Source organism: Miniopterus schreibersii (genome assembly GCF_964146895.1).
Source record: "Miniopterus schreibersii genome assembly, chromosome: 1".
NCBI classification, from domain to species: domain Eukaryota; kingdom Metazoa; phylum Chordata; class Mammalia; order Chiroptera; family Miniopteridae; genus Miniopterus; species Miniopterus schreibersii.
The window spans coordinates 149,358,339-149,380,337 of record NC_138101.1 but is presented as its reverse complement, the minus strand read 5'-3'; the positions used below and the strand labels follow the sequence as shown (position 1 = coordinate 149,380,337).

The 21,999-nt window shown below is 33.4% G+C and overlaps 1 protein-coding gene across 2 annotated transcripts in view; it reads left to right on the top strand.

Moving 5' to 3' along the window:
• The window catches only part of COPS2 (COP9 signalosome subunit 2), a 28,516-nt gene extending 9,158 nt beyond the window's left edge, over window positions 1-19,358 (top strand). The window contains exons 2-13 of one of the 2 annotated variants that reach the window (XM_081132523.1): window positions 2,300-2,413; window positions 3,246-3,323; window positions 7,263-7,388; window positions 9,028-9,117; window positions 9,246-9,323; window positions 11,343-11,517; window positions 11,945-12,123; window positions 12,215-12,267; window positions 14,884-14,981; window positions 16,498-16,580; window positions 17,112-17,170; window positions 17,800-19,358. In XM_081132523.1, the coding sequence (XP_080988649.1) occupies window positions 2,300-2,413; window positions 3,246-3,323; window positions 7,263-7,388; window positions 9,028-9,117; window positions 9,246-9,323; window positions 11,343-11,517; window positions 11,945-12,123; window positions 12,215-12,267; window positions 14,884-14,981; window positions 16,498-16,580; window positions 17,112-17,170; window positions 17,800-17,944 (1,278 nt within the window). In that variant the 3' untranslated portion in view covers window positions 17,945-19,358. Of the gene's footprint in view, window positions 1-2,299; window positions 2,414-3,245; window positions 3,324-7,262; window positions 7,389-9,006; window positions 9,118-9,245; window positions 9,324-11,342; window positions 11,518-11,944; window positions 12,124-12,214; window positions 12,268-14,883; window positions 14,982-16,497; window positions 16,581-17,111; window positions 17,171-17,799 lie in introns of both variants that reach the window. The other variant, XM_081132522.1, reaches the window with a different exon arrangement.
• The last annotated feature ends 2,641 nt before the right edge of the window (window positions 19,359-21,999 follow it).

Genomic DNA, 21,999 nt, shown 5'->3' with positions numbered 1-21,999 from the left:
ATCCTAGGTCGATGCTCAACCGCTGAGCACACCTGGCCAGGCCACATTATATTTTTAAAAAGAAAGAAAAGAATGATTTCTGAATTTGTAGAGTAGGTTTTTATAGCTATGGTTCTTTACTCCAAGTCTTCCTTAAGGAGGCAGCACTTAAGCTGTAATGAGATGCAGTAGGTAACCAGATGAAGAGAGGTGGAAAGAGAAAGAAATGACATGTAAAGATGAGAAAGAGTTGGCTACTTATGAGGTAAGGCCCGAGTGATTGCAGCAAAATGAATGAGGGAGAGTTTGATAGGAAATACGGTTGAATGTATAGTTAGGAGTCACATTTTGATGATTTTTGAACTTGATTTTAATAGCAATGGAAAGCCATTTTTAAGAAGAGGAATGAGATAATTTACATTTTGTGGCTGCTTACCATGGCAAGATTGGAATTTAAAGGTTAGCAAAGAGAGTGGGAAGGCTATTGTGGTCTATGGAGAGATGAAAGTGGCATGGTAGGCAAGGGTGGTGGCAAGGTAAAGAGAGCAGTTGATAAATTATGATAAAGGTAGAATCAATAAGGACTTTTTGTGTTCCAACAATACGACTGCTTTTAGTTCTTTAGTTCCCATTATGCTGTTTAGTATCTGCTGTTTTTTCCCCTCTCCTATTTTGTCTAGCAGGCAAACTCCCCCTATCTTTTAATACCTAGTTCAGAAGTTATCATTCGATGTACCAGTTGACTTTTCATTCTTTATTATTTGCTTTTTAGTTTGATCAGTTTCATTGTAGTCAAACCTAGATTATAGGGTTAAGAAGTGAATGACTGATTATGAAATTCATTCACTACTCCAAATTTGATCTCACACCTAAATGTTCCAGAAGATTTTCTTATGTTAAACATAACTAAATTGCTGTTCATAAACCTGTGAGGCTGAGTGCTAGTGCTTCATGTTCTTACACAAAGAAATAATTGTCCTCCAGAGGGCGCACATTACAAAGTCACTGTGGTCAGATAAAACTAATTTATACTAACATCAAACATGACCCTCCATCTACTGGTCACAGGAAAAAATCACCTTAGTTTATGTATTTTTCCACTTTTTAACACTACACTCAGAATATATCTTTTTTCATTATTGTGCCTTTATGAAACATCAGAATTTTCTATAAATATCTCTTTAAAAATTAACTGTATTTGGATTTAGAAATAACCACAGTATTGTTCTTTTTGTGTTTACTTACAGGTACTTTTTTTTTTAATATCTTTATTGATTTCAGAGAGAGGAAGGAAGAGGGCAAGAGAAAGTTGAAACATCAATGATGAGAGAGTCGTCATTGATTAGCAGTCTCCTGCACGACCCCAACTGGGGATCGAGCCCGCAACCCGGGCATGTGCCCTAACTGGGAATCGAACCTCGATCTCCTGGATCCTAGGTCGATGCTCAACCGTTGAGCCACACTGGCCAGGCAGTACTATTCTTAATTTGGCATAAACTTGCCCTTTGTAATGATTTGTAGCTGAAGAAATAATCTTGTGTCTTCCTAAAATAATAATTTTCATTATACTAATCCATGTGTATTTTATAATCCTCATCATTAAATTGAATACCTGGGAATTGTTTTTAAATTTGTATATACTGCTCCCCAAAATAGTTGTTTTACTCCAGTTTTCCTTTCTGTTTTATTGTTTAAGTACTAGGAACTGAATTTATGTGATGAAAGTCACATAAAATTACATAAATTCATTTTATTGTACTTATTTTGATTTATTATAAAGCTAGTTAAAATACATTAATGTAACTGAACGGCTGTTTAGTAATATGGAATGCACATAAGGCAAATATTCTTATTAATATATTCAGCGATAGACTACTATGTCATATGCAGATTACCCTAGGTAGTTAGATATGGTAGAATGATTAAATTTAGAGTTAGGGAATATGGAACTAAAAATGAATAATTAGCCCTTATGTAGATTTTTATCGGATTCCATGACTAACAACAGATCATTTTACAGAATTGAGGGCCATTAACCAATATTAATTCTTTGCACTTTGCTTTTGTGTTGGTTCTGTGGAAATTGTAGTTTTGATATGAAAGAAAAAAATGATTTTATTATACTGTCCACTTGATTTTAGCTTTGCTCCTAGTTTTTTAAATAATGGTTAAATATCTATGGCATTTTCCCTGTGTACTTAAGGTTGTTATGTTTTGTATAAATATATGATTTTTCTATCTTAACAGTATTTACTTTTTACAGTGCAGTGTGTGAATTTCTTTTTTCCTTTTAACATCTGTTTGTTTTTCCAACACACAGGAATACTCTGAAGACAGTAACTCCGAGCCGAATGTGGATTTGGAAAATCAGTACTATAATTCCAAAGCGTTAAAGGAAGATGACCCAAAAGCAGCATTAAGCAGTTTCCAGAAGGTTCATATTTTTTCTGGTTGATTCTGTGTCTTAAAGTTTATTTTTTTTAAATGATGTCTTAGATCAGATAAGTTCCAAGTGATTTTATCTCAGAAACATGTGTTGGATACTTAGTGATAATCCTGTAAAATAAATTTGCATTATGCAGCAGACACATGTATTTCTGAAGGGCTATCCTGTTGATTTTTTTTTTCCAAGCAAGCTACCTATAGAGCCAGGGCCATTGTCCTGAAAAGCTAGTATGGTCCTGGTAGGGGAACCAACATGATAATCAATAGGTATTATCCCTGCAATCTTGTTGTTCTTTTGGGAACTGACTACACAGGTGTGGTTTCACTATTAAATAATGTGATTTCTTAACTACTGATACACTTTTGGATTATTCTCACCAACGGACCTTTAAAAGGAAAAAGAGTACTAGAGCTGTATAATAATCACGAAGTAGTTATTTAATCTTTTGATGAAGGAACTTCAAAATAAGCTCACTTATCCTTAAGTAAGCATTTTAAGACTTATTTCTTTTTTAAGCTGTTAAAAAATGATATTGAAGGGAGGACAGGAAGAGATTAAAGAATTTATATGCATAACCCATGGGCACAGACAATAGTGCAGTAGGCCTAGGGGGGTAAGGGTGGTGGAGGTGGTTGAAGGGGGGAAAAAGGGGACATATGTAATAATTTGAACAATAAATTTTTAAAATGATACTGAGAAATGGAATTCTTGGGGAAATACTTTTCTTGCATATGATATAAAATAAATTCAAAATTTAGACTTTGACTGTCATTAGAAAATAACAGTATTAAGTTAGACTAAGAATTTTGTCTTTTTTCAGGTTTTGGAACTTGAAGGTGAAAAGGGAGAATGGGGCTTTAAAGCACTGAAACAAATGATTAAGATTAACTTCAAGTTGGTAAGATTTGTTTTGAGGGAAATTAATAATTTTTAAAATAAATTCTGTATGTTAAAACCTCATGCAACAAAATACCATTATATCTGCTTCTCTAAAATAACTTCATATGTTTTCATATTTAGGCTACTTTTCATTTGTGACTACAGTAATACTAAGTTTAAAAAAATCTGCATAGCATACAAAATGTTTTGTTTTTCAACAGTTTTTGATTTTTTTTTAATCCTCATTGGAGGATTATTTTTCCATTGATTTTTTAGAGAGAGTGGGGGAGGGGGGAGAGATGATGTAAGAGAGACACTTCGATTGGTTGCCTCCTGCATGCACCCCGACTGGGACCAGGACAGAGCCTTCAGCTGAGGTACGTGCCCTTGACTGGGAATCAAACCCTCGACCCTTCCATCCACAGACCAATGCTCTAACCACTGAACAAAACTGACCAGGGCTCAACAGAGTTTTTTAAGAAAACTTATCCTTTAGGTATATGGACAGTATTCGGCTGCATTATTAATAGAGTAATTTCCCAGAGACTATTAGTGTTCATTTTGAGATTTTTAACGTTCTACTTTTTATTACAAAGAGTTCCTCTTCCACCGATTAGGGCCAGAACCTTAGCTTTATTCTTGAGTCCTCTCTGGATCTCTCACCCTGCAAATAATTTATTGGTAAGTCTAGGTGGCTTTATAGCTCTTCAAAATACATCTTGTTTTCTATTCTGTTCCTTATTGGCCTCTTTGCTGTTCCTCATGTCACCTAAGCACACTCCTGCATAAATGCTTTTACTTACTGTTTTCTCTACCCCAAATGCTCCTCGCAGATAGCCATATTGCTATTTTCCTCAACTGATCAAGTCTATGTTCAGATGTCACCGTATATCAGGATGTTCTTCTGCTGACCACTCTATATAAAATAGCATCTTTCCCATCATCACTTTCATCTTACCCTGCTGTTTTCTTCTTTGCTGCATATATCACCACTTGATCTGTTTACTTATTTATTGCCTTTCTGCCACCCCTACCACAAACCATAGGTTGAAAGTTCCATGAGAGCAAGACTTTGTTTTATTCATTGTTATATTCCTAGCACCTGTCATAGTGGCTGGCATTCAGCAGGTGCTCAAATATTTTGTTGAGTGAACTCATAGATAAGCTGGACTTGTCATGACATTGTACTCTCCTACATTGCCAATCTTCAAGAATACAGAGTAAAAAAGGGAAAAATAAGCAGTTAGTAAATGAGAGGACTAGATACAGACATGAATCTTAAGATCCCTAAGGGTAGAGGAACTTTTGAGAAAAAAATAAAGTGGAGCTTAGATTAGCAAGCAGAGGTAAGCGCTTGCCTCTATGGCAAATGGAAGGTTAGCTGTTACTACTTTCTTTTCCCCCTGTCTCTGTGTTTATCATATGCCTCCTCTCTCTCCTCATTAGCTTCTCTATCCCATCTATCTGAAATTGAACTCCCTGAATTGATTAGTGCCTTTATCCAGTTAACTTCACTAATCTTGCGTCCTGCTCTTCTTGGTGTACTCTCACTCTGGCGTCCTCACCCACCTCCATGACATCTACAGAAACTATCCACAAAATATTTTAGCTCATTTCTTCCCCCCAGAATATCAGAACTATTCAAAACATGTTAAATGATATTAAGTATATTGTATATGCTTAGTTGGTTGACGGTTGTCCCATACACCAAAAGGTTGCCGGTTCTATTCCTGATTGGTGTTCATGCCAGAGTTGCAGGCTCAATCCCTGGTGGGGGCATGCAGGAGGCAGCTAATCAATGTTTCACTCTCATCGATGTTTCTCTACCTCTCCCTTCCTCTCTAAGTCAATTTTAAAATCTTTTTTAAAAATAAGTAAATATAGTGGAAAAATACCTATGTTGTATTTGCCTTTTTTTGTTCTATTGCTGTGATATTCTCAAAGGATCTCTGTGTTGCACAAAGCCCCTGTTCTTTCTTTCCATTTATTGTTTGTAAAAATATTTACTATATTTAAATAACTTAGGGAGCTATGGAAAAAGCATCAGATGTCTCCAAGGATAGAGAGTTTGAATAAATAATTATAGTAACATCAGGGACCCAATGTTTTGCTCTTAAGGTTCTGTGATTTGAAATAATACCAAGAAACCCTATAGAAATTATGTTACTGTGATGAAAGAAATCTAACATACTCAGAGTGATTTAGTTTTGAACCCATTTAATCATATGCTACCCACAGGGCTTGATTTTTACATTTTACCTTGAGCCAAGATAGGAAGCAAGTAAGCAAAAGGATTATTTGTATTTCATGTTATTTTGCCTGCTTTCCTTCTCTACATTTTATTTGTTCTAGCAGTATCTCTGCAGGAGTACCAGTTTATAAGAGTAGTTTCAGCTTCCATTCCTGCCCCCTCATTTTCTAGTTGGCTCAGAATAGGACCCATTTGCTGTGGAGTGATTTTGGGCAGTAAGAAGTTGGAAAAAAAAGTTCGTTACCAACTACTCTGTGTGTTCACCACTGCAGATAAAACCAATTTACCTACTCCTCAGTCTTTAATTACAGTAACAGTTTTTGAACAGTGAACTTCATTCAAAGTTACAGCATGAGAAAATGAATTCAGAACAACCTTTTTGTTAAATTCCTATTTGAGTATCCAGATACAATCTCAAAATTGGAACAGTCCTATTTTTTATTTTCCTTTTGTCACAAGATACATTCTGTAACTTGGATTTTAGCAACTTACTGATAGGACGTTACCTATTTATCCCCCCATGCTACTGGCATACTGGGAAACAAAAGTAGTTTGATATATAATGCTAAAGCTTTTCCCATGTTCTGTCCATTTTTTCCACCCACCCCTACTACTGTTTTCATTTTTTTAATTTAATTCTTGCTCAGAAGATTTTAGGGAATCATGTTTTCTTGTCCCTCGTGCTGTATCCCAGAGCAGGATATAGTCATAAGCAGGAAAATTACAGTATCATTAGTTTATTCTTCACCCTAATAAACACTTTTTTTTCAATCCTCACCCAAGGATATTTTTTCCATTGCCTTTCAGAGAGAGTGAAGGGGGGGAAGGGAGGGAGAGAGAGAGAGAGAAACATCTGTGTGAGAAAGACACATCGGCTGTTTGCCTCTAAGCCTGCAACCAAGGTCTGTGCCCTCGGTTGAAATTGAACCCTAAACCCTTCAGTCCCCAAGCCAACGCTCTTAACCACTGAGCCAAACCCACTAGGGCATAGACACATTTTTTTATTAGTCAAGAAACAAAGCATTATAACTGCCAGTGTTCCTTCTTCCTGTGCTAGAAATTTCACTAGTAGTCCTTTATTTCCTCAGATCTTTCATGTTTCCTGGGATAACCACAGTATTACAAATAGTGCTGCAAGTAAAAGCAACATTGGCTACATCTACTTTTGAGTAGAGCCTTAAATGGGAGGACTTTTCTTGATAGTGGGTTGAATATCTGGGCTTGAAGAGATTCTTTTACTTCACATTTTAACACAGTGTCAACCGATAATAGGGAGAACAGAAACATGTAACTATTGTTAGAGAGCTTCCTAATCAAGGGGTGAATCTTCAGAGGATATAGCTGATACCTGCATAGCTGGTACCCAAGGCATTTAAAAAGTTGGGTTTACTTATATTTTTTAGTTTATGAATATTTAGTAGTTTTTATGACTTAAATATGTTGCCCAGTGAGGAACAATATCTGAAATTTGGAAACATTAAAAGTTGTACTTATTCGTAGGCTAACTTTGTAAATTTGGTTCGTGCGTCTAAGTAATCTAGTAATTTCAAATTTAAGTTAAAATGTTAATAGTGTCTCTGTCATAGTTTGTCTTTCATAAAGCTATTATTTTTCAGTTATGCTGTAATATGTTCTGTAATTTGAATCATGTATACATGTTTTAGTACATAAATATGTATCTAATAATGCATTTTTCTTCCCTCACAGACAAACTTTCCAGAAATGATGAACAGATATAAACAACTATTGACCTATATTCGAAGTGCAGTCACAAGAAATTATTCTGAAAAATCCATTAATTCTATTCTTGATTATATCTCCACTTCTAAACAGGTTAGGTTCTGGTTTTCCTCTTGGTACTTATCTGCGTGTTTATTATTTATATTAAGGGCCTTGTTCTTTTTTTTTAAGGCCTAGAAATTCTGTTTAAGCATTTTTGCTAGTTTTTAGTTTGTTTTTAAAATAATGTGTACTATTTTCTTGATTGTGGTACTAATTGTGTAATATTAAAAGGTATTAACTGCAGCTTAATCTCTTTAATATCTTCAAATACTGACATAATCTGCACACAATTTTTACTAGCTTATATTAGATTCCTGTTTGCAGATACTATCACAGTTCCTTCTAAACTCCATTACCACTTGAGTTAGCCATCTTGAGCTATTTAAATACTTAACAGTGAGTCATAAGTGATTTGTGTGGATTTGATTAAAAATCCAGGAGGGGAAAACCTGTACTCCTATAGTTAGTGCTTGGCATTACTTATTAGATGTTTGTTCAAAATGCTTCTGTAAAGAATGGGTGGATGGGTGATGAAAAGAAGGGCTGATGATGAAACTACAGTGATCATTGGGAGTGATGGTGCTTTCATTTAGTCTAAATTTTATTTATTAGGAAAAGCGATGATGATTTTATTTTATTGCTAAGATAATTTTTAATTAGATTGTTCGTTAGTATTCTTTTAAGCAGCATAGTGCTAAGTTTCAGCTTTCTTACACTAGTATTTGAGCATAAGAAGTATTCTCTATATCACTTAATATTTCTTAGAACATTTGGTACTTTTTATACTCATAATAAAAATTGTTCATCGCAGAATCAGCCTCTTTACATCTTTTCTATTAGATGTCATTTTTAATTCTTGAGGCAGTGTACTATTTTTACTCTTTATCTAAAGTACATGTGATGGAAATAGAGGAAGATAAACTTATGTTCTGTTAGAACATTTGCACTTAATGGCACTAATTCTAGAGGTATTCTATATCAAGGGGCTTGTCTTAAGTGGGAAAATGTTTTCTGAGTTTTACAGGCAAGTATCATCAAAACATTTTTGTTATACTATTTATAAATGTTATGCCAGATGTGGGGGAGGGGCTAAGTAATTATAAAACTTCAGGATTGAGTGTTGCTTCATACTATCGTACATAAACTATTTGTCTTTTAAAAGTAAGAATAGATGCTGAGTGGGCGGCACTTGACTAATTCAGTAAGCCATCAGTAGTCATGAATAAATAGGCAGCCTTTTCTGAAAGTACCAGACTTCCCTGTTCTCATGGCCCCGTTACTTCTTTATCCTGTTAGGTAGAGAGTCTGCCACACAGGACATACCAAGTAACAGTTGAGTGAATAAGATACACTGTTAATAACGGTACAACTAGTTCTGTGTATGGGTAGTGCACTTTTGTTAATATAAACTGAGTTATTAGATTGGAAAAGACAAACCTATACTATTAGAGAATTAGATATTTTCTGGGTTTTATTTTTTTAACATAAAAACATGTTGGCACATGTCTTTTGCAAATTTGGTCTGTATTTGTATTTTGTGGACTGTTGCAGACATTTGGTAAGACACAGGTGATAGAGTATCTTATGTGTGTTAAAGTTCAAAGATGCACTTTTAGTTTGCTCAAATTAACTTTATTAACAGGTACAAATTTGCTGTTTACAATTATAGAATTCTGATTTTTTATGTCAGATGGATTTACTGCAGGAATTCTATGAAACAACACTGGAAGCTTTAAAAGATGCTAAGAATGATAGACTGTGGTTTAAAACAAACACAAAGGTAACGATTATAATTACTTATTTTTTTTTCTTTGGAAGAGTGGGTGGGTGTCCTTAGTAAACTCTCCTAAAGATGCACACCTTCTCCTATTGAAATCTTTTGATTTTAATAAGTTTCTTTCTTTACAGCTTGGAAAATTGTATTTAGAACGGGAGGAATATGGAAAGCTTCAAAAAATTTTACGCCAGTTACATCAGTCCTGTCAGGTAGCATTCCCTTAATTTTTTATTAACATTTCTTCATAGTAAAAAAGCATAAGAAAAATTTGTATTTGAAACATTGCTTAGGAGTGTTTTTGTTCAAGCATCATCCCAAAAATGAAATTGGGGAAAATAAGCTACCAAAAAGCTCATTTTTTTCTGAGAATGACATTTTTTCCTGTTTTAATCCTAATTTCAGTCCTTATGTTTGTGGGATGAAGCACAGGTATTAATAAATGAACAGACCAGTCATTAATATTAAGAATAAGCCGTTTGTTTGTTTGTTTGTTTTGTTTATTGATTTTGGAGCGAGGAAGGGAGAAGGAGGGGGAGAGAGAGAGAATCATCTATTATTGGCTGCCTTCTGCTCGCCCCTAACCTTGGATCGAGCCCACAACCTGGGCATTCGCCCTGAGCAGGAATTGAACCGTGACCACCTGGTTCATGAGTCAGTGTGCAACCACTGAGCCACGCCAGCCTTTCTTATTTAGTTATGCACCCTGTGAAAATCAGAAAGGATATTGTAGGCATATATAATAGAGATATTTTGTATTCTAGTTTATAATATATGAATTCCCTATAACAATACCCTCCAGTAGTTCATGTAATGCTAGAATACTGTTTTTCAATATGGTGGCAATAGCTACATGCCACTAGGCATTTGAAATGTGGCTGGTGTGACAGAGGTGCTGAGTTTTATATTTCATTAATTCATTTAAATTTGAATACCCACATGGTCTGGACCGTGTACCTCTATAACTTTTTAGCTAAGGGCTATAATTTTATATATCCTTTTTTGTCTTGATAAGTAAATTATTTGATATTAGTTTAAATTTTATGTAGAAATACTATTTTTAAAAGTTTGCTTTTCCAAAGCCATGTACTATTTTTTTAATTATATATTATTTCTGTGCATGGGGGAAAAGTTGATCAGGAAAGTGTTCAAAATTAACCACCTACAGATACTTTTATTTATTTCTTTTGCTTTTTCAGCTTTTAAAAACAAGAAAAATGTATTTCATAATAGTTTTGCTTTATAAAGCAGGTTAGTCATTTATGAATTATTTATCTACACATACTTAGGAAAGTTTAGTTTGATGCATAAACAACTGTGAGTTCAGTTCCACGTGAAATGGAAATGTTAGAGAAAACCTTTCTGAATGGAGGAGGGTCTTTCAGTGTATACATAAGGAATATGAAAATTTTGGTTGGTTTATTTTGTACATAAGGAAAATGCTGCCTGGATTGTAAAAAACATAGTATAGCAGAGATGCTTGATAATCTGAATGTACAAATTGTCTTACAGATCATATTTTTTTACTCTGTTGTGATTCATTAGTGAATAACTAAACAGAAGTTTAAGTTGGTATCTGCTATTTATGGTTATCTGACTATTGACCATATGCATTTTGTGGCTCTTGGCTATCTTTCAAAGTTGAACTCAAATGTCACCGCTCTTGTTATTTTTTTGACACCCCCCCCAGGAAAGTTAGTCCCTTTCTCTTCCGTTCTTCTAGGTACTTGGTTCATGCTTAAACTAGAATCGTTATCATTTATAATGTAAATTACCTCTTGACAGATTAAGCTACTAGATTGTAAACTTTCTTAGGCCAGGAACATTGGCTTATTTTACTTACTTCCCCAAGGTAGACCCAGTGCCTGGCACAAGGAAGGCACTCAGAGGGTTTTTGATTGAATCAGTGGATCCAAAATGGTTTCAAAGATTTGGAGAAGACCATAAATAACCTCCGAGCTAAAAACAAACATCGTAACATTTTATACATAATAATACACCTCTGGCCACTTTTTTCTTATTGAATACCAGAAAGTACAAAAGATGTGTAGATTCCTTTTTGGCCATAAAGGTAGTGTTCTTAGTACTCTAGGTCCCAATTAAGATTTGTAGTGTTTTCTCACACAGAATTAGAAACTTAAAAATGTAAGGTTCTTGGGCTAAGTCAAATAAAAATTACTAGGCTGACTCTGAATTCTATCTTGACTAAAGTTTATTATTTGTCTTTCTAGACTGATGATGGAGAAGATGACCTGAAAAAGGGTACACAGTTATTAGAAATATATGCTTTGGAAATTCAAATGTACACAGCACAGAAAAATAACAAAAAACTTAAAGCACTCTATGAACAGTCACTTCACATTAAGTCTGCCATCCCTCATCCACTGATCATGGGAGTCATCAGAGGCAAGTTTGGTTTGGAGAGAGTGGGCAGTGTTGTGGAAGATATCAGGGTGTCATGCATATAACTGAATGACTGAAAGTTGTTTCTGTTTTAGTGAAAGTAATTAGCAAAGTAATGAAGTCAGTGAAATGATACAGTCTTAGAAATTAGGATGACTTTTGTAAATTTATATCAGTGAAGATAGTAATAGAAAAATTATAAGTTCTATTCTAGAATTCTAATGATGTATATAAAAGTATTTCTTCAGTTGAGAAGAAAGACTTGCAGATGCTTATTTTAGAGTCAAGTATGTACCCTGAGGCTAGTACTGTTCATGTTGTAGAATTAAAACACCGGAAGCCATTGTTTTCATTTGATTTTTATAAAGTAGTCAGGCTTATTATGATACTTTTGAAAATATCCTCTTTTCTCCTGTTTTTTTCTTTACAGAATGTGGTGGTAAAATGCACTTGAGGGAAGGTGAATTTGAAAAGGCACACACTGATTTTTTTGAAGCCTTCAAGAATTATGATGAATCAGGAAGTCCAAGAAGAACCACTTGCTTAAAATATTTGGTCTTAGCAAATATGCTAATGAAATCGGGAATAAATCCATTTGACTCACAGGAGGTATGTGTGTTCGTTCCTGTCAGCTGTCTTCCATGGAAATAAACTTTGTACATATAGTTAATTGTTAATTGTTTTTTTTTACTGTATTTAGGCCAAACCGTACAAAAATGATCCAGAAATTCTTGCAATGACGAATTTAGTAAGGTAAGAGTTTATATTTCAGTTAAGGTAAACTTATTTAAAGCAGTGAATAAAGGGGAGAGAAAGAAGAGAGCTTGTCAGGATCCAGTTAATACTCAACAATTACTCTTCTATATTTTCGTTTGAAATAGAAAGTTTGTGCGATTTTTATCTTCTGAAGTCATTTATTATGCTGTTTCTGTTAGGCACGAGATTTTATTTGTTGCTTTTCTCACCTGTATGTATGTGTACTATTTTTCAGTAGAAAACTGTTTGTAGATGTTTTAAAACAATTTCTCAATGTTTACTGTTGCTACCTGCCTGAATCCAAAATGAAATTATGAATTGGTCCACATAAATCAAGCATTTGCAATAAGGCAATTACTTGAATGTTTTCTTACTTGAAAAGATAAAAAAAATCATTTAAAAAGAGTTTACCTCAGATAATTTTCTGAAGTGAGGAGCAGAGGAGTCACACTGGTAAGATACCCAAGGATTTATTGATAGCTTCTATGGAGAGAGATAAGATTAATAATGTTTAGCAATTGAAAAACCTGATGTAATTAATATTAAATAAAATTATAGAAGATAAAATCAAGCAAAAAGCCTAGGAAAAAAGGCCTGGTTTTGCCAAAGAAGTCAGTGAGCAAGAATTATTTTCCTCTGTGTCAGGAATAAATGGAGCCCAAACTTTAATGGGCTTTCTTTGTAGAAAAGAATGAGAAACTTACTAGGTTTCTTCAAGTCCTTTGTTTTAGATTGTACAGCTGAGTTTACCAAGGCATGAAGAATGAAGTGAGGGACATAGAGCAGGGGGTTTTTACAGATATATGTAGGTAATTTAGTTGTCCAGACATTCTCTTAATGGTCCTTATCATTAAAAAAAAAAGTATTGTTAGACTATAATTTTAGTCACCTACATACAAATTTTATGTACTTGGAAAAAAAGCAGATGATTTATGATATTGTTTAAGTTCTTATATAAAATGTTCTCATTTACTTTGTTTTTACTTGGCTATGATTTTTATAAGTTACTAGGTTTTCTTTTTTATGGAAACCTTAATTTTTAACTGTAAAAATAATGACCTTATTTTAAGGAAACTAAGACTGGTTAGGGGATAAAAACCCTAAATGGCAACATTTTAAAAAATCAATTTATTGTTTATTTCTTTAGTATATTTTAATAAATATTTGTTGGATTAAGTTGATTTTAGTCATAAAAGGAAATTTCTCCGTCTTTATTTCAAACAGTGTATTCCATCTGCATTTGGCCACATCAAGAGGTGAATTAGAGATTAATTAACTTCATAATACTTGTAAAAAAATTTTTATAAAGTTCAATTGCTAAAGCAACAGTTTAAACGTTTAAAACTCTTGAAGAAATATTGAAAGTTTTGCCCTAGACCTTAATATTTTATCTAAATTAAATTGGCTAAATACATAGCTATATTTATATATTTACTATATCTTACAATTCACTTTAGTCAGGCCTCTGTATTGGAACTTGGAAACTTATTTTAATGGTAAATTTGGACCCAAACAAGCAGCCTGTAGTGTCCCACATTTTGTATAATTTTTTTAAAGCCACTTAAATAGTGGAAGAATCTCTTGGTTAAAATACATGTGTGTGCAAGCGTTTTCACTACTCGAATATATCCTCCAGTAGTATTTACAATCATATATTTGGAGTAGGTAAGAAAGTAATGCTTCCTAATTTTATCTTCCTAGTCAGTTGCCAGCAGACTAGAGGAAAATAATTCCTGTTGAAGCATTTGAATCACCTGCCCCTAACATGAAGTTACATTGCGACCCATCAGATGGAAGCACAACAGAGGGCGTGCAGAATGGCTGATGATATTCCTTACATATAAAGCAGACAGTGGTGCCATATCCAGAAGGTTGGCTTCTTCCTTCTCAGCACCTTTAGCGATCCCTATAGTGCCTTACAGAATCATTTCAGGACTAGATACTAGATACCTCAAAGAATTGTGAACATAATCAGCCTTTGGCCTTCTGCAGCAGAGTCCATCACTCTCTACTTTGGGTGTATGTCCTATTTGACACTAATGATCACCACTGATACAATTTTCTGCTGTATAGCTCAGTGAAATTTTCAGCTAAAGAATTAGGAATCAGATGTTCCCTTTGAAAAGTTTTGGCAGTTGCTGGTAGCTTTCTAGAAGAAAAAATTAGGAAGTTCTATTTCTGACTAAGCTCCAGAGAGAATAAATAATAATGTCATATTTGAAAGAGGCAGCCAAACTCCTCCATACAGTAGTATGCACGCAACTTGGTTTCTTAGGGATTAAGTACACAATGTAATTTGAAAGCATCAAGCATTAAACAGTCATTGAACTGTTGTCAATTCCTCCAACACCAAGATTTTAAGAAGATTTAGCTATATATAAATATAAAACCCCAAAAGATTTATTTAATCTTTATTTTATAAAACTGAAGCATTAAAAAGGAAATTAATTTTATTTGCAGAAGGATGTGTGTGTGTTTAACTCTGATTCCCATGACAGAAATTATATAATTTAGGTTTTTGTACATAGAAATTGAGAAACAGGCTCTTTGGGTTATCTGATTTAATACATGACTTCATGTTTAACAAAGTACATACTTTTCTTTTTCTGTTAGTGCCTATCAGAATAATGATATCACTGAATTTGAAAAGATTCTGAAGACAAATCACAGCAACATCATGGATGATCCTTTCATAAGGGAACACATTGAAGGTATATTCTTTCTGCTACCTGGATTCTGTTACTTACTTTGTCACTGTAACAGTGCTTCTTAATTGAGCTGAATAGAATTGAGCTGTTTGTCTTCTATTTATTGCAAAAATGGAGAAATATTTCTGAATGTTGTTATGGAATAAGATACTCCTTAAAGTTATAAAGGTGTTTGCCTAGTCAGGCGTGGCTCAGAGATTGAGCATCAACCTAGGATCTAGGAGATCAAAGTTCGATTGCCAGTCAGGGCACATATATATCCAGGTCTCAGGCTCTATCCCCAGTCGGGGGCTTGCAGGAGGCAACCAATCAATGATGACTCTCTCATCACTGATGTTTCTATCTCTCTCTCTCTCTTTCTCCCCCTCTCTCTGAAATCAATAGACACATGTATATATATATGTATATATATATATAAATAAATAGAAATAATAAAAAAAAATGTATTATCTCTTTAAAAAAAATTATAAAGGTGTTTTAAAGAAATCATTAGCCAGTTTCATGTTAATAACATTATCAGGTTCTTATATGATGTCCATTTCAAATAAGAATGGGCTTCACTGGCTGTCCCTTTTACCTTTTTTTCTAATTTAAATGTTGTTGCATGTTTTTTACTGATGCTTAGATTCAAAGTTAATTTTTAGGATTTATTTTTGACAAATATCAAAAGCTTTGAAAATAGCCTGCTATATATAATGCTGAGTGCACTTACCTTGAAAGGTAGGCTAACATTGTAACTAAGTGTATGAGATTTTTAGTAAGTTCTGTCAGATTCACAAAGACAGACAAATCACTCCTTTGTTCTGGGGCCTCTGTTTTATACCTCCAGTGTTCCCACCTGTTGTGGAGCTGTTTGAGGATTTTTAAATGACCATTTGGAACAACTCATTTAAATATTTTAAAATTCCAGATGCATCAGGAAAATCTGAAGGGTACTTTGGAAGTAATGTTTTTTTGTTCCCCACCTTCCTTTCTCTTTCACACAACAGACATTTTTAAAGTTCTTATATGAACCTAGGATGATACTGTACTTTGTGGGTATACAAAAATGTAGATGCCTTATGCATGAACTCCAGTCTGGCTTTTTTGAAAAAGACACTTGTACGTGAAGAAACTGGGGAGAATTGTAAAATCATTGTATAAAATAGAATAAGTTTTATAAGAGAACATAAAGTAAGGAACTTAGCTGGTGCAAATCAGAGCTTCTGGAAAGATGTTAACTATAGAGGAAATGATGAGCAGTGGAGTATTATTGAGGAGGCAGGGGGATATTTTAGGTAGTGTTACACATTAGCAAAAGTAGGGAGGTGGTAACAAAAAATGATGGGAGAGACCTCTAATCAAACTGCATCTGTTGGACCCAAATATTTTTAGATCCAAATACCTTATGTCTTTGCCAGACAAAAGGATGTATTTTGAGAAGATAAGTGATGTAGTTAATATGATTTAGAAGCACATGATTCATAAAGATATACAAACTATTAAATGCAAGTGTATTGTCTTAATTTTTGTCTTTCAGAGCTTTTGCGAAACATCAGAACACAAGTGCTCATAAAATTAATTAAGCCTTACACAAGAATACATATTCCTTTTATTTCTAAGGTACTTATATCCGTGGATTTTAATATTTATAATTTGTATTTATAAATGCAGTATACCTGTCTTCCATTTAAAAGAGTAATTCTAACTTGGTAACGTTTTATAGTATTACATTTCTTAAATACAGCATAACTTAAAAGCTTTACTTTTAATGTGAAATTTTCTGTTTTCTTGGTGTAAATTGAGTTAACAGAAAAGAGAAATAAGGATCATTAAATTTCTTTTTAAAGATTTTCTCAGCCATAGAGAAAATTACAGAAAAGAGTCTACTGGCTAAAATACATAATCGGTGAAGGGTTAACCCCAACCATAATAAAATTGTGGTAAGAATGTACTTTAGAAGTGACAGTTAAATTTATCATACCTGTGTTCTCAGAAATATTTTGAAGTGATAATGAAATTTGTTATAAATTTTTTCTTCACTAATTTTTTTTTAGTGGTGGAAATGGATTTAAAATCAGAACGATTATTTATACAAAGTCATGACTTTTTAAAATGTTAATTAGTAGAATTACAATGAGTCTTTTGTCTTAGGAGTTAAACATAGATGTAGCTGACGTGGAGAGCTTGCTGGTGCAGTGCATATTGGATAAGTAAGTATTTGGCTATTTTTTATCACAAAATGTTTAGGGCCATAAAGGTTGAGTGATGATGGCAAAGGTAGTAGCAGGTGGATTCTTGACTTTTTATAAAAAGCACCTTCTGGCTATGACTTTCTGTTAAAAGATATATATGTATGTGTGGTGGCTTTTTAATAAGTGAATGAGAATATAAAGCACATGATCTCTGAGAAAGTTCTAAATGCTTTTTCAGAAGGATTTTTCATTCAGTATATGACCCATATACAGCTAGAGAATTATTTAATGAGTAGTATTTTTTTATGTATAAGGTATGATATATAATAGTTTTGAAATTATCTCTTTTAAAAGCAGTGTGTTATTTAAAGCTTCACAAGTTACATTTGCTCTTGATTAATTGGATAAGTCTGTGCCTGTTCTTTCTGTGAAATTGATGACAGGTAGCTGAAATCTGGTTTCTCTCTAGAGTTTAAATAAGGCAATGAATGCTATAATTAATCCTGAACTCAATCATTTATAATGTAGGCACCGGGGGGGAGGGGGGGTTGCATTTATTGATATTGTGAATATTTATGAAGTATTAGTCTAGAAGATATGCTTAGTGAAATTAGTTTGTAGACATGTCTTCTTTTATTTATTTCCAGCACTATTCATGGCCGAATTGATCAAGTCAACCAACTCCTTGAACTGGATCATCAGAAGAGGGGTGGTGCCCGATATACTGCACTAGATAAATGGACCAACCAACTAAATTCTCTCAACCAGGCCGTAGTCAGCAAACTGGCTTAACAGAGAACAAGCTTTTACAGACATACTTAAGGCAACAGTGAAGAGATGTAATTCTTAAAAGAACTGGGAATGGCAAAACTACTGTCGGTTGATGTGTCCTGAAAATTATTGGAGTTATGGCAGAAGTGCTTTTTTTGATCAACTGGTTTGTGTTTTGCTGCTGCATTTATCCCAAGAAAAACAGCTTTAATCTCCAGAAGAAAACCAAAATGCCATGGGATTTATGCTGTATTGACATCTTGCCCTAACCATACAACATCATAGTAATTTGTCATGGGCAACATGACCAGAGAGAAGATTTTTGTCATGATTTTAAATACACTGACACGCTACTGTTGGTTAAATTTAAACATGTTTTACCTACAGAAATTCTCTCACAAATAACCTGCAATAACTTGAAATGCATACCCTTTTGAACACTTCCTTTTCTCATGTATAAATTAAAATGTTTGCTGCATTTTGCAAAATGTCAATTCTCCAAAAATGTGTCCGTATATTTCTGTACCTGCAGTGTAGTAAAGGTTTAGATGAAACCCCATAATTATAGTGGCATACTGTCACTTAGGTTTCAAGCAGCAAAATAAACAGTGCAGCTCAGAAATTGTAGTTTGGTTCTTGATGTGTTTTTATTACACTTGGGCTTTTTGTTTTGGTTTTTAGTAACTTAGAAATTTCAAATTTTATCTTCAGTTAACAATTTTAAAAAGCCTGGGAGCAAATAAGTTAGATATTTGCTTTCAAGTTTTTAAAATAAGTCTATTGATAAAGTAAGTAGAACTAGTTTCTAACAAAATACTTGCATAGTACTTACTTTAACAGTGATGTTTTAAAGGAATAAAATTCTTTTTTTTTTTTTAAGAATGATATTCCTTTTTAAAAGAATAAATCCTAACTCTCAGAATGTTCACTTTAAACAAATATGCCAGAACATAGACAGCTAAATGAATGTTACCTTGCATAGTGATCATACTGGAAAGTTATTTTCTAATTCCAGCAATTTACCATTGCTCAAAATCTCAGATTTTGCTCTTTTAGAATTGCATTCATAGTTCATTTAAGTCACACAAACTATTAGCTTTATGATTACACATTGTTTTTTTAAAAAAGAAAGTACCAAACTTGATTGTTTTATAGTTACCATAATTTGACACCAAATAACTTATGACAGTTTCCAAAAATTAAGTCAATCTTTGAGGTAATGGCAAAGTATGCAACTGGCTTTGGAGGCAATCCCAAAAGAGTTTTAAAGGTATTTTGAGCAGTGGTAGCATAGTTAAGAGAATGAACTGTGGCCTTCCAAGGTGACTACCTTAAAGGAAACGCAGATCATTTGAATGTATTGAGTTTTGGATGTATTTGTTTCATTTAAAAAAAAAAAAAAAAAGTTCACATTATTTTATAGTGTCAAAAGGAAGAACTAAGATTAAGATAATTTCTTTGGTTTTTCTGTTGCTTGTTATTATGTACAAAGAAGTGAGTGGCAGTTCAGAGGGAAGACTGTTTGTTATAACTGAAGAATGGCAGCCAAGAATTTTTGATCATTAAATCCAATTTTATAAACAGTGGAAGGAGCATGGACTTAAAACAAGGCATGCTTATTCGGTTTTGTCAAAATTTTACGAAAATATGTGATATATATTTATACTAAAACTATATAATCCTTAGATTTAGGAAAGCAATCAGTTAATGTCTTCAGCAGATTAAAGCAGTATTAAATACAGGTGCAAGTTGGAAACTGTAGAAAACAAAGAAAACAAAAGACAAAATGTCTTTGGTAGGGAATAAAAAAGTTTAAGATATAAAATCATGTGTATTTTCTTCTCTTTTACATATATTTGTGAAAAGTGTACTAAAATTTTTTACAGGAGTGATCATAATTAGGATTTATTTTTTAATATAATTTGGAGACCATTTGTTACCCGAATAAAAATGACAAGTTTCTGTGCTATATTCACATATGTATGTGATAACTCTGGGGAAAAAGCCCTATTTAACTCTTGAGTTGATGGATTTAGAATTCAAATGATTTGATTGATACTATTTAACCCTTTCTAACTCTTACAATGCCCAGTCCCCCTGTGATATCTTTGCAGTGTTCAGTGTTGCATTTTCCCATTTCTAGAGGGAAAGCATGCACTTCTTATTCTTAGGAAACTGGGCTAAATGTATAACAATATCCAAAGTTATGTCACCTTAATTTAATGTAAATTATCTATCACACAGGCTTTGTTTAATATTCCCTAGATAGAGGCTTAATCTTTTTTTAAAAGTCATTTGCCATATTTGTTCTAGAACACAGGTTTTTTATATCTTAACAGTCTGGCTAAACAACTTATTATTTTTCCCTTTAAACATTTCTATATTCTTGTGCATCAGATCTTGTAGAGTTGAAACCTTAGAGGTTGCTATCAAATATAACTAAATTGAAGAGAAGTAAAAAAAAACTTCGCAAATTCCTAGCTAATTGCTGGTTAAGTCTTTGTCTCTTTTGTGAAAACTGGAGTAACAACTAGTTTACATCAGATTGTAATGTGTTTATCTCCTTTTTCTTTCTACCCCTAAACCTGGATGAATTCACTCCACAGCAAACTTTGGCTGCCACACATGCATACTATCTGCTACAAAAGCTGGATTTCCATTAGTCATTCTAGCTCTTAAATTGTTGATTAAATATTTTTTTCTCCACATCTGAATGTAGCATAACTTTTTTTTTTAAGATGACTATGTATGTAGTAAGTATTGCTTTCATTACACGAGTCCCTCTAACTAAAGGTTAATAGTCTCAAGAGTACTGAGAGTCTGACTTCACATGGGGGTTATAGTTTTAGCAAAGCCTGTTTTAAATGGGCTACACTGGACAGTATAGTAGTTTGTGTTATAATAAGACATCGGCTTGTCACAGACTGAAAAACAGCTATTCATATTTAAAATACTGTATCCATGATAGAAATTTTAAAGATATTTTCTTTTTTAATCATTAGTCTTTATGATTCCTCAGTAAACACAGGTAAGTACACTTCTGTTTTGGGGTAGTGATGAGGTTGAGGGTGTCCAATCAGCATATGAGGCAAATTGTGTTGGGACAGAATTTAGTCAGTTTAGTCCATAGGATAAAAAGATATTTGCCTAATGGATTCCTCTTACCTTTTTAAGGACTAAGATATACTCTAACCATTTATTTACCAAGGCGGCTTTTTAAAAACAATTTAGTACTATTTTAAGTAAACTTGAGAAGTTTTTATTTGATTTAGGTCTTTAAAGTGAAACTTGAGCATACAAAACTCTAGTTAAGATAGGAGTTTTACTCTCTAAGTGGGATTTATCACATCTTGAAGAAAACCATTTTTAAACTGAGATACGTAACAAAATGTAAAGGAATTGGCTTTTTCAATTTTTTTTTTTTTTTTAGATAAACGACATAAGGAATTGGCCTTTTTTTTTTTTTTTTTTTTTTTTATCTGACCCAGTTATGTATGCCACAAATTGTAGCTAGTGCCATAGGAAAGTACTTTTGGGTTTTATCAGATTTATTTTGTCCATCTTTTGATTAGCCTTTTGATCTCACATCTAATATAATTTGGCCTTCAACTATTTTGTTTCAAAGTATTAATACTGTTTAGGTACTTAGAACAAGAGATGATGTCAGGTCTCAGAACCTGAAGCTCACAGTCTTCATTTGTGTGACCAAAATCAAAACTTACCTCCTCTCATTTTTTGGAGGTTTTGCTTGTTTTGTTTTTGCATTAGTGTCCCCAACCCTACTCCTCCCGGGCAGCATCCTATATTTGTCTTGGTAAAATTATAAGTAGAAATGATTTGTAAGAACTTCTGTAATGTAGACATATCAGAGGTTCTTGACTTTTATAATGTATACATATCAAAGGTTCTATTTAACTCAGTTATTAAATTTTGCTCTGTATCGTCTAGCTAATGTGTGCCCTTAGTGGCATGGATTAGCCAGTTCAAGAATTTTGTATACTTCTCTTTGAATCACTAAGATTTGAAAAGGTTTAACTTTTGGAATTTCAAGGCAAGTTAGAATAGTAATGCTATTC